This window comes from Lonchura striata, chromosome 1 (genome assembly GCF_046129695.1).
Source record: "Lonchura striata isolate bLonStr1 chromosome 1, bLonStr1.mat, whole genome shotgun sequence".
NCBI lineage: Eukaryota > Metazoa > Chordata > Aves > Passeriformes > Estrildidae > Lonchura > Lonchura striata.
In genome coordinates, this window is record NC_134603.1 from 23330151 (window position 1) to 23343883 (window position 13733).

At 44.9% G+C, this 13733-nt stretch overlaps 1 protein-coding gene across 1 annotated transcript in view; it reads right to left on the reverse strand.

Moving 5' to 3' along the window:
* SDC2 (syndecan 2) overlaps positions 1–12675 on the reverse strand; it is a 60509-nt gene extending 47834 nt beyond the window's left edge. The window contains exon 1 of the mRNA XM_021543247.2: positions 12505–12675. Coding sequence (XP_021398922.1) covers positions 12505–12564 — 60 coding nt within the window. The 5' untranslated portion in view covers positions 12565–12675. The remainder of the gene's footprint in view (positions 1–12504) is intronic.
* Positions 12676–13733: the final 1058 nt, after the last annotated feature.

Genomic DNA, 13733 nt, shown 5'->3' on the forward strand with positions numbered 1-13733 from the left:
AGGCCTTGAGCATGGTCATCAGCTCACGCACTCCTTTGCACTCTTGGGGTAGCAACACTCAACATTTTCACCTCTGGTATCCATGGAGAGAGATTAGCACTCCTGTATTTCATTAGCCAAGAGTGCTAAGTAATCCACCAACTTCTGGAAAGAGTAAAAACACCGAGTAATATATTTGGTGAGGATCTGTTGAATGGTTGGGGTATTTTATTTCAGTATAGCATAAGGAAAGCAGCTGTCACCTTGATTATAGTGCCCTCGGTAATCTGACACTTCAGTTAGTCTCCCAAGTTCAGACGGCTCCCCCTCTGTTTCAGTGAACACAGTTTACTGATCACTTAAACAGACAAATGGCGATTTGCACAAAATAAGTTTTGAAGTGAGGCCGTAGATCAGAGGAGGAGCAATTTGCACCCATGGTTCCCATCCTTCCACAGTCAGAAGGGAGAATACAGAAGTCTTCCAAGAAAATCCAAAGAACAGAGAGAAATGCCAAGCTGCAACATTTGGCTCCACACGCTCACTTTCCAAAAAGCAAAGGGGAATGAGGGATGCAATGCTCAAATGATCCTTGCCTGCTTAAACGCTTGGTTTTTGTGCTCCAGTGCTGTCGAACGGACACAGCTGATGAGCCAAAGATGGAATTAACATCCCTGATACAGCAACTCTTTTCCAGCCCAAACCAGTCACCTCCAGGCTTCTCCTTTAATTAAGGTCTGGCCAAGACATGTCAGCAGTCCAGCATCCCCTTCCTGCCAACAGCTCTGCCAATACTTTGGTCACTCACAACCAGCTCCTCCCCACTCCCTCTTTTTCACTGCTGTGAGCTGAGTGAGCAGAAAGATTCCTGAGAGTGGGCAAAGGCCCAGAGCCAGCCCAGATTTTCATCTACCTTTTCTTCTGCTCTTGGATCTTGTACTTGCAACATGAGATTGAAGAACAGTGCCAATGCTAACAGTTACCTTTTGTGCCTGATAGCACAAAAGCAGCAGGAGGGAAAAGAAAAAAATCAGTCTAATGAGGTTGGAAGCACAAGAGATTGCCTAGAAAAAGATAACAAATAAATAACTTAAGGTATAAATTACAGTTAAGTGCACTACAGTTACCATGTACTGTGCAGCATTGTTCAGAAATATCACCAGCATAAGTTAAAACACCCCAAACACTGAACAAAAAGCAACACTTCTGGTAGGAAACTGGTAGTCTTACACCACCACTGTGGTGATAATAGCATGAGAAATTGTACAAGTGACAGGTCAGACAAAATTTAAAAGCCTTCAGTTTGTGTTGCTCTGTTAAATTTTTTATCTCCTGATAGAAACAGTCTACATCAACACAGACAATAACACAGAGCACTGCCCATCCCTGCAGTACACTCTATTTTGGCACTGTTAAAAAACAAACTTGTTTTCTCCCCATTTTCTTTTGAAGACAAAAGTCCATTAAGACATGTCTTACATCTGCTTTGATTTATCCACAGGAAAGTCAGAGCACTTACGCTTTATGCTTTAACTGATAAATTTACATAGCTACATGGACAATGCCTTATAATTTAATGATCTATTTCCCTTGAAAAGAAAGCAAACCTTTATTTATAAGCTGCTTTACATTTTAGAGGTTTTTGCTAAAATAGAAGTTCAGCATAATACAAAGCCTTTACTCACAGGTACAGAGCCAGCACTGAACTTCAATTAATCACAAAAAATAAAAAATTAATCCAGCAAATAAAAAGAAGTCTTAAGGAAAGCTAACTGACAATGGCAAAACGCAGGAGGACATGTCTCTGATAAACTGAACGTCTCTTCTGTTAAGCTGGGCACTATATTTACCACCTGGCCTGCAAGGGTTGCTTTTATTCAAAAGCTCTGCAGTAGAATACATGCACGTGTAAAGGATGAAGACTTTATCATTGAAACCTTCTGCAAGAAATTAGGGGAATGAGAAAGACTCACACACTTCTGCAGCAAAATTAGGTCAGGACGCCTTTGAACGGCTCCATTTGAAGGCTGTGCCAGACTTCAGATCAAATACTTTTTAGTGCATTAGACCCAACGGCTTAAGAGAGAAACTTCTATAGTGCTGATAATTATTACTGGTATTATGCATTGCTGCTTCCCTCTCCACCTGTGGATAATTATAAATAGCCTAGATTTTCCAGTCCCTAACATATGCCACTTGGTTAATAGCACTTCCAAAACCTATCCTTTATAACCACAGGTCACACACTTCAAATATGACAATCACGTAACTCCACAGAGATTGCTAAATCACGACTTGCCCCACACATGCTCTTATCTAAATGTTCCCTGAATATGCAGAGATGGCTAAATGGCATTAGCATCACAGTAATTAATGATGTGAAGCTGGTGATTCAAATGCAAACCTGCCTCTGCCCTCCTGTGCCTAGGTACAGCCCTGGACTGTGCAACCAGAGAATATCACTGCCAATGGCTCTATCACCTCCTGATGGGGCTGGTGCCCTCCTCCATGCCAGTTCTTGCTCTTGATGGCCTTCAGGGCTATCTGCAAATAAAACACAGTCCAGCAGCTAAGCTGGGAGGGAAAAGGCCAAGGAAACGTCCCCAGATATATCAGGCAGTTAATTATACACCTCTTCCCTGCTCAGCTTTACTGTTCACACTCTGAGGTATAGGCAATAGAGCCCACCAGACCCCATATCCAGTCATGTTTGTGCAAATGAAAATTTTCATTAAAGAATCAATTTATAAATAACCTACAACAACACCCAAACCTCAAAACTATTTCATCACGTCATTCAGAATTTTAAGCCTTTAAAAATTCAGACTTTTCCTCAGGTTTTCTAGGCTCTTAAAATTCACAGCTGAATTCACTCTAGCAAGCTTGGTCCTTGGGAGGGTTGTTAAGATACACCAAAACATCCTACTCCAGTTTCCTACTGCTCATTTTGCTCTCCTGTTAGGTGACACTAATTGTACAGCTGCTACAGCTAGCTGCCAGAGACTGCTCTAAGGAGGTTTTCCAATTAGATTAGCTGAATTGAATAATGAGAGAGAGGGAGAGAGATTAAGTTTTTCTGTGCATCTCTAGGAAGCCATAGAGAAATCCCCAAAAATACTCTTGCTAATCCTCCCTTAGGACCCCTCATCTCTGATTACAAATACAGGAATGTCCTGTGAGCAACTTTACTATGTAGGAACTGCGCAGCTCTGACTGTCTGTACAGCAACAACCTTCATGACAAGGGATCCTACATACTTTTTTTAAGAATGACAGTGTCTGCCAGATGTTCTCCTCAGTCCTCATCAGGTTCCTCAAGTCAAATACATTTACCCATGTAGACCAGAGGAGGCAAGCCTCAAATGGTAGGTAAAACAACAAGAAATTGCAAAGAAGCAATGCCTATACATTACAGAAGCACCACATTTCTTTCCCTACAGTAAGGGGATTTTTTGTCATAACCTAAAGCGTCCAAATTCTTGCAGTGCAGATAGAGAAGGTCAAAGGAAAAAAACTCAAAAATTAAATACTGACTGGCACGTGAAGTCAGCAGAATCACAAAATATTCAGAAACCCAGAACACTTCTTTAATCCACAGACAACATTAATAGTTCTCCAAAACAGTATAAGATCTACATCTCTATTAAGTTTATGCCACCAGGCAGAAGACCAATTCAAAGTGTCCACCAGAGGAGGCCTACATCAAGATGCCAAGTCAGCAGCTCTTGGTTAAATAGGAGAGATATGGTCAAGCAACATTAGTGTAAGCACAAAACCCAAACCAGCCAAGGGTAGAATAAGTTTTTCAGACTGTGAATTATTGTAAGAACAAAAACAGAAGAAAAGAAAGGTAACTTCCCTTTTCTAATGCCCTACAGTTGTGAAACAGACAAGAAATGGCATTTTCATGGCAGCAATACTGTTAAGAGTACTGTCTCAAACTATTTTGAATCAAATACTCTGTGCTACCAGGAGCTCAGAAGTTCTCTCCATCAGGGAAAGCCAGTGGCATGGGCACATGACTGCCTCTTCACTGCAGCAGAAAGGCTATTTATTACTGACCCTGAGCCCCACCAGAGGCAGAGATCCCCCTTGCAGACACAGGCCTGCTCTTCAACAAGGCATGGCTGGCTGGGCAGAACAGCACCAGAGAAAAACTTCTGCAATAGGCAGTATGACTGGAGACAACGAGTTCACTCAACTTCAAGGTCCTGTCTCCTCCAGAACCTGCAGACTTTAAGGAGGTAAGTCTGTTTTTACCAGGTGGCCAGGGAACCTACTTTTCTCACCCTCAAACACTGCACAGAGAGACCATCAAGCAACACTGAGATGTCAAAACATTATTCAAACACAAATCATGAGTCTTCATTATTTAAGGCTGTGAAATAATGTATCCCTTTATAGTCAGTTATCAGACTTGTTCCTTCTTCCAACACCTTCGTGATATTCCTCCCCTCTGCACACCAATGATGCTCTGTGCTGCAGGAAGGACCACAGCTCCTACCAGAAGAGCAAAAACCATCTCATGGTTTGCCCGAGGGCTTGGTCACTGCCAAATTCTCTGGAAACTTCTGGAGACATCTGTCATGCTTCTATGCAGCAGACAGATATGTCCACTGAAATATTTTGGTCAAAAGCCATAAAAAGGCAAATTCAGTTGCAACACAGACAGATAATTTCTGCTGAGCCAGGAGTCCATTCGGGTCACAGCAGCTTTAGTGGGACCTCCCAGCCTCGTCAGGTCAGGTACAGATCTATGCTAACCACTATTCCCATTTTTTCTCTTTAGACTTAATTTTTCCAATTTGTTCACATTTTGCAGTGATGACCATGCCTATCCCCTTGCCAGGGCTTTGAGGCAGAGAAAAGGCTGTGCTAAAGAATCAAACCAAAAGCACCAATGGGAGCTACTAAAGATCAAATCATAAACATGGGGGAAAATTTATGAAACTGCCGTTTTAAATTACAAGTGAAGAAACAAGAAAAAAAATGGAAAGAACACCTTTTGTTTAAGGCTTTTCTTCCTGGTAAGTAAAGTCAGAGAGGCTGCCCCTTTCACACTAATTCAGGCCAAGAAAATTAACAACACAATTTTGAGAGAAATTTTGTTCTGTTTATTTACCTGGGAAACATTCTGAAAAATGCACACACGACAGAATAAAAAAATTAAAATATATGTAAAATAGAGCTCCATATAGAATAAAGTTCTATACAAAACATGAACATGAACACACAAAGTTTCAAAGACCTTTCAAGCTAGAACTGCAACAGCTGGAAAGAGATCAATGTAGAATGCTCTGTGGAAGACAGTTTATGTGAAAACATAATTTCTAAAGTACCCCAAGAGGTTTCATTTCATGACATTTTAGATATCACATTTTAAAAAATCAGCCTTCATGGATGAGAAATACTCAAAGAGCACATGTCTGGAAAATCATAAACAGCTTCACCAAAGACAAGAATTTATAATATACACATGGCACTTTAATAACTTTTTCCATCTATCTCCAGGACTAGCCATTTTTCTTGTTACACCATAAAGAAGGAGATTTGTGAGTTGCAGATGGTACATATGCTTAAGCTACCAATTATTCTAAAGTATTAATATTCTAAATTTGGATACTGCCTCGGCAGTTCCTGAGAACTTTACACCTTCTCTCAATGACATTTACACAAGTCCGTAACTAACACAACTAAATTCCACACATGCTGTTCATGGATGCTCCTTCTCCTTGCTGGACAAACACTTTCCTTTGTGCTTGCACTGCCACCACCAGCAAGTACCAAGTGCCTCTGAGCTCCTAAATCGGAGAAGATTCAGTCCACAGACAGGACAGGACCTAAAGGTTCTGCTATCTGCCTTCCACAAAAATTGTCAAAATCTTGCTTCTCAGCAGCATTATCTCATGCACATCCTTGCTGTGGGAATTATATATTATTATTATTAGGACTAAGATGTATCTATTTTCATTTATGCAATGTCACAAATTGTTATTCAATGGAAGCTCAATTTCTGGCTGTCCCAAAGACAGTATGTTTCCATTACTGTGAACTACCTTCACCTTTCTGCTTTGCTTCCCTCACAGGTTTTCATTTTGAATTATAAGAACACCACTAATGTCATACCTCAATGACTACATATTAGAACATGCAACAGCACTTGAAAAGGATTTGAATGGAGAGGCTTTGTGGATGCTTTCACTTGGTAATCAGTTTAAGTGACATACTGATTCTGGAATCTCCACATCCAGAGTGAGCACAAATAAACAACCTGAAAAAGGAAGAACCTGATTCCGGGACATCACTCATCTCTGCAGCCTGCAATGTACACCATGTATTCAAACCCACTTCTAGCCTTCTCCTGCAGACCCCAGTCCAAAAAACAAACAGGACTCAGCTCTTAAAGCCAAAAGATATCACGTGGGTGGGGGAGTTTGGCAGTACCCTTCAGGCTGTACCTTTCAGGTAATGTGTCCAGCCAGCTACTCCTGCAGATACTGAAGAATCAACACAGCTGGAATTAATATAGCTCAGCCCAGAGAAAGAGGAAAGCTTCTACTTGTATAGTTAATGGAAGGACAGAAGCAGACATACAAGAAGAGATCCTGTTGAAGGTGGGAAAGGGAAGGCCTGGTTAGGTTATTCATTCTTGTGGCAGCAAGTATGATGTATTTTTTTGTTCTCTATTGAAGCATCCTTGGTCTTGAGGCTACACTGGTCATGCACCCAACTGCTCCCTGGGAAGTACTTAATCTCCCAGGCTGTGTTTGTATTACTTTAGCAGCATTCTTTCCTACATCTCTGTGAGAGTCAGTCCTCTCAGTCCACACAGACTGAAATACACTTCAAATAACAAGGATGGGTCACCTCACATTGATCTCAAAGGTGACAAGTGACTTCCATTAGTGTGGAAGCACCTCTAGAGAAAATTATGCTTTATTATGGCTAATCAAACCATGTCTGACAAAAGATGTCTGACAACATAATATTTAAATATAGACAATATATTCTGGTTGTTAATCACAATGCTGGCTTCTGAACATTTTGATTCTGTGCCTGTGTATACCACAGGCTATTTGACCTTCTGTAAGTCTCTTTGTCTCCTTACTATTAATAAAAGTACAATGTATTTATCTTCACCCTCACAACTCAAACACAGCCAAACAGGTTTTTATTTTAACTGCCCCAAATCAATTCACCTTGGGAACAAAACAATTTAGCTTAGAAGGGAGATTTCTGAAGAAGTTGTTTATATATAAACTAAAAATAGTGATTTAAGATGGAGCAGCCAGCTCAGGCTTTAGTTAAGCAGAGCTTATATATACTACACTCTAATAGCCTATCTACGGACAAGGCCAATTTCTGCAGATTCATCACCACCCTATTAGTCATTATTTCACTTTAAATAAAACTCCTGCTTGAGACATCAACAAAAATAATTTGCTCAGCGCAAATGCACTTGTTGCAAATGGCTGTTAAATGCTACATTTTCTCCCAGTGCAATCAGTATTCCAGTACTTCTGAGGATTACATGAATTCTGTTTTTCTGCCTAAATATCTAGTATGCTTTTAAAAGCATCCCCCAGGGCTGAGCTAATCAAGAAAACAACATACATACAGAGAACTGTCATTATTAGAGGGTCAAACACCAATGCAATCTGTACTCCAGAGCTTGCAAATTATACTTCAATGTGAGCAGGAGAAATAATGTTCCCAAATCATTGAAGAGTGTCATATAATCTATGAATAAATTACTAGTCCTGAAAAATTATAGATAGCAATTTATTATCATCTTGTAAGCTTGAACTGAAGATAACCAAACAACAAGCTGTTCACAGAAGAGCCTCCAGTAATTTTCTCATGCTTCCTACAGCACCGACGGCGAAGTGACTTGAATGTGGACCAAATCTCTTGCTCATGACTTGTGCATCCTCTCTCAAATGCAGCAGCACAGAGGGCATCTTTATGATTCAGATTCAAATAGGGTGTTACACGAGGCCTCAAATAAGCTTGCCAATCTCAAACACAACATTTATGTTAAAAATCATAGTCTGTCAAATCTATTCATAAGACAAAAGAGCACTTCTTCATAACTAGACAAGAGCTCTTTGTTCAGCCATTGAGCCTTACTAAAGCCTGCAATTCTCTACCATAAGCAAGATGTTTAAATTGCTCAATGGCAAAAGTCAATTTGGTGAGAAAATGTAATGAATAAATGCCATCCACATGCCTATGTTTGACATTTTATAAAGACAAGTTGCCACAAAGAGCAGTGCCAATGGAGAACTCTGCAAATGACTGGCTCCTCAGTAGGGTCTTCTCCAAGCTCAAGAAGCACTGCCAAAATGCCACATTCCCCACCAAGGATGGCAGGCAGCTCTCCATCATCCACCCCACCCTCCCAGAGGCATTAGATCATGGCTGCATGTTTGACATGTGACTTCTCATAACCTGCACCTCTACTAGTCAAAAAATTAGTCCTTTATCTTGTCATCCTGCAATTACACTTAATTTAGGACTACAGAAACTTAGATCCATCCAATTTCCAAGCAAATTCCAAACTTAATGCACACTCTCCGAAGTCTACCATCTTTATTCCATTAGCTATAGTAACTACCTCAAACCTTCCACAGAGGTGTTATCTGCTCAAGAACCACAATACCAGCACCCAACTTCAAATCCTAAGATATTTGTCCTGACTTGCTCCTGAAGATGATACTCTCATATACTTCCTTGATAAGGATCTAGGAAAAAATGCAGAGAAAACATCTCTGCACTTCAGGCCTCAATACTAAATCAGTTCTAATGCAAACCTCAGGGCTAAGATATTAAAAGAAGGAACTTCAGTGTTTGATCTGGGGTCAAGATTCATCTGTTCTTTAATTTTTAAATTATAATCTAACCTGGGACAGAAACCGATTTCCAAAAAGTGGCTCCTGAGAACACCCAAGACTGGTAGCAAATCCCAGAATTTCCAGTGCATGGCAGTGCAGGGAGAACCCAGAAGTTCAGTCAGAGCAAGGGAAGCAGACATAGCAGATTCCAGGTATTACCAAACCACAAAAAGCAATGGATGAACAGTTATTAATTCTACAGTGAGAAGAAAAGGTACATGTGAATTGGAGGTGGGTAGAAATAAAGACTGAAAAGACTTCCTTCCTTCACTGGAACTTATTTGACAAAGCAAATTTAAGACAGATAGGAGAGACACATACAGCATATAAATCTATCATATACCAGCTATCTCTTCAGCCCTTTTTTTCCACTACTTACTACCTCTGAATATAACTGCCTTTTTCAAAAAAACAGTCCTTCTCTCCAACACACTATCAATTTTCCAAATTCCAAAACCAAAGTAACCATTAGAAACAAAGGTAGGAAAACTACAGCATTACGATTCTCAAATACTATATACTTCTGAAAAATATACCAAGTATCACCCTTGGATCATCTTCCAATGATTATATTTATGCCAACAACTCAGCAGTCATATGCTTACACAAGAAACCGAAAGGTCACTCAGGTGATGCCCCAATGCTCTGTTTCACTGAAAGTCCCAAATCTAGCCCCACATGCATGTATGGATGATGTGAAGCAGTCTCCAGACTCCAAAAGCTTCCCGGGGAGAGATGGACTCAACCTTCTGTGAGAAGAGCAGCACCGTAACACTGCAGTATGCAACACAACCTGCTAGCCAGCAAAGTTTCTCAATGTGCACTTGGGCATGCAGAGAGGATCTGACTGTCACACAAGCTCTGGAAAACCATTCGTCCCACTGCTGCAAACTAGAACGAAACGGAAACATTTATCAGCCTCTTCTGAATGGGACCTGACAACTACAGCTGGATACTTGGCACTGCTCTCTGGTGCTATTAAAATCAGCAAAAGCTGGCTCCCAATATCATCAGGGCTCAGGGGCTCAACCTTTTAAAAGGTGCATCAGGCCTCTCACTCAGTTTTCTTTTTCTTTCCAACAGTTTCATGTCACTGTCTTTCCCTCTCTTATAAGCAAACGAAGAAACTTTCAAGGTAGCTAGAAAACACATTTTTTGCCATTCAGCCAAGCCTGGGTGTATGCCCCATGTCCTTTGGGACCCACATAGGTTAACAGAACCCACTGTAATCTGACATCTCACTGCACACTGCGCTGATGGCAGCAAACCACTCCTCAAGCCCCAGCTGCAATCCACCAGCTTTGGTGCGGTAACACTTGCCACCATGTGCAGGCTGGCACTAGCAGGTTGGGCTCCCTCTCTCGCTCTCCATCTCAGCCCTGTCCCAAAGCAGCTGCTCCCCGAGGGAGCTGGCATGGCACGGCAGAGCACAGCTGCGGCACGACAGCCCACACAGCGCACAGAGCACGCACCCAGCACCGACAAACCACTCCCGTCGTCCTTCGGCGGCAGGTCTCACTTCCAGGACATTCTTAACACAGTGCTAACATCTCCTTGGCCCACCCCAATAAAAGTGTTGGTTGGTGATGCGGACCAAACACAGGGAATTCATTGCTTTAAGAAACAAAATCTCCTGCAGCTTCCTGCTCCTCTGCTCAGAAGACTCATGGAATTAACTTCATCAGAAACAAGATTTTTACCTTATAGTTTTGTCTAAATAATGATAATAAATAGTAGAATCTAAAAACATGAAGAAATTTAGAGCTAAATCCATTTGACAGTGGTCTGGAGAGCTGGGAGGGTTTTTTAAAGCATCCATATAGAATTCCTCTTGTGACAAGGACAGACTTCTGCAGAGAACACAGACTGTCTTTTCCCAGAGACTGGTCTACAAAATCCTATCTTAAGGGACCATGAAGCTGCTGCCAGGTGCAGTTAAAGGAAAAAGAAGGGAGATGAAAGAAAAGGAAAAAGACCAACCTCCTTTTACTTTTTCAGCCCCTCCACAACTTTCTGGCAGCAGTAAGGACGCTGCAGCACAGCCAGGCAGGTTCCCCCCACCTCGCTCTCCCCACTGCCCCCTGAACCACACCGCACGGGGATGTGCCCCAACAACCCACCTCACACTGCCACAGTCTGTTCATCCTAAGGCAAAAACCCATCAAACTTAATACTCTGCTAATTACTGTGGCAGTTTAATAGCTACTCCACCGTCAGAGAACTTCGTACTAACAGCATTTCTATAAAATTAAAGGATATTGTAGCTCATTAGGCAAGGGTGTTTCTGCAGCACAGTTATACTTACCGGAAACAAAGGTCAGTGTTCTACCCAACCCTTTTTTAATCAGTCTTTAAGAAAGTGTTTTGCCATTGTACCCTTAGAAATCCCTAATGGTGAGCCAGATTTTATGAAGGCTGTGACTTGGCTAATTTATACAACAGCTAGAGAACTTCAAAAGTTAACCCAAGCTAGTGACGTTATTTAGTTCAGTGAAGCGGCTCATTTTAATTGGATTAAATTGTCTTTTTCTTTCTTTTTATTTCATATTGAAACCTCAGTTTATAATTTCCTAATATTTGCCCAAACACTGCATTATTGTCATTGTGCATACTCCTTCCCTCAAGACAAGCTCAGATCCACAGATGGAAAAGACCAAAACCCTCTGGCCGGTCCTCGCCGGCTCCTGCCACGAAAGGGTGGGAGGTTCGCCAGAGAGAGGCTTTCCCAGAGGTACAAATCCCAGCAACAGAGCTAATTGCATTAAGCACAGGGCCCGGTTAGCGAACACACTCGTGGCACGGAAAAAGTGTAAACAGCAGCATTATCCCGAGCAGCTCGCGAGCTACACGGGGAAGGGCGGCCGGGTGCGCAGTAGGCTCGGGCTCCACGGAGCCGGGACCGGCGGCTGGCCGGGAAGCCCGCAAGGCGATCTGCCCGAGGGGTCTGGGAGGTCCTGAGCAGCGCAGCAGGGTTTGCTGCCTTTTTTTCTCTTTTTAGCCACGGGCCGTGAGGAGTGGATTTTGCAAGGGACGCCCCCGCCGCACGGCCCGCGAAGCCGGGGAGGCGGCGATGTCCCCGGGCGCTCGCTCGGACACGGGGCGGCCCGGCGGCTCCCGGCGCTGCTGCGGGACGGGCTTCAAGTCCCCGCTGCCGGACCCAGCCCCGCGCCGCGGCCCCGCGGCCGCCCCTCCTCCGGAGAGGCAGGGAGAGAGGCACCGGGGGGGCTCCGGGGCCGGCTGGCGGCTGGGTCACCGCGGCAAACTTCGGCCGAGGTTCGCTGGAGGGCGGCACGGTGCTCCGCTGCGGCAGGGTGGTCCTCTCGGCTTCGTGAGGGTGTTCTGGGTTTTGTTGTTTCTTGGGTTTTTTTTTGGGGGGGGGGTTGGGGTTTTTTCTTTTTTGGGAGGAGGGAAGGGGGTGTCTCTCATTCTTTTTTTGGTGGGTGGGACGGAATGGTGCCTGCCATTTGCAGACCGCTCAACTAGCAACAGATGCCCCCCCGAGCCAGCCCAGCGCCCCGCGGACGGCGATGCAACGGGGCAAGCCTCGGGCTGCGCGCCCCGCGCTTGGCTGCCGCAGCCGAGGCGGCCGCCCTCGTCCCGTCCCGTCCCCTCCCCTCTGCCCCGGCACTCACCGGCTGCCCGGAGGCGCAGGCCACGAAGCTGACGGTGAGCGCCAGCCACACGCCCCGCATTATTCCCGCGGAGCCGGCGCGGCGGCCGCCGGGGGCCGGGCACAAAGGAGAAACCGGGGGCCGGCGGCGCTCGGCAGCGCCCGAGGGGCGCGGGGCAGGGCCGGTGGCGCCCCGGGTCCCCGCCGCGCTCCTGCCGGGGGCTCCGCGCTCCGCTCCGGCGGGCCCGGTGCTCGCGGCGCTGGGGCGCGCGGGCTGCAGGCTGCGCGCTGCCGGCTCCGCCGCCCTCCCTCCGCCCCGAGTGCGCGGCGGCGGCGCCGCGGCTCCCAGTTAAACCCCGCAGAAATTCCTGCAGGATTACAACACAGATTGGCAGCTCCCCCAGCCAGTGGAAAGAAGCAGCGCGCCGCCACCGCCGGCTCTCGCCCCTCGCAAATTCAAGCAACTTTCCCCCCCCTCCCTCCTCCTCCTCTCTCTCCTCCGCCCTCGTCTCCCCTCTGTCGTTCTTTTCCCCCGCCCCAGTGGAAAACATGAGCAGCGCCGCGGACCGACTGGACCGACTAAGGGAAGGCTGGCCCCGTATAAAATCGGGGACGTGGAAAGGCTCCCCCTAAGCAAGAGAAATCCGGCCGCGTGTTTTTAGCGCTGTGCTGCCGGGGTTCGCACCGCTGCTCCGCGCCACCCTCCTCGGGAAGCCTCGGTGGCAGCTTCAAGTGTCAGGAAAAAAGCAAAATGGAGGGGTCAAAAATCACGGGAAGCGGGGCTATCCCGAAAATGCCAGCTCATTGTGAATCCCTTAGCTTTTTGCCTCGGGTTTCATTTTTTTTTAGCGTTTCCGCCCCCAGCAAGAATACTAGAAACTTTTAAGGGTGAGGGGCGGCGAAGTCAGAAAGGGCTGCGATTTGTAGCTAGTTACATGGATCCAGAAGCTATGTCTTCAAAATAAATATTACAAGAATTGACAGCACCAAGAATGTGTGCTCCAGAAGCCAAAACAAGAAGTCTTGCTACAACTAGTCCATGGTATTTCTCAACTGGGGAGAATGGTGCTTTTGCAGAGCTCAGGAGCCTCAGCCCGATCCCCTCGCATATGCCAGCACGTTTCCACCACTGAACGTGTACTCACATGATATCAGTCATTGGACATGGGAAAGGAGCAATAACCAGGAAAGCAAAATATATCAGTCTCACTTGCAAACTCGACTGGCGATTTAAGTCAGAAGGTAGCAAAC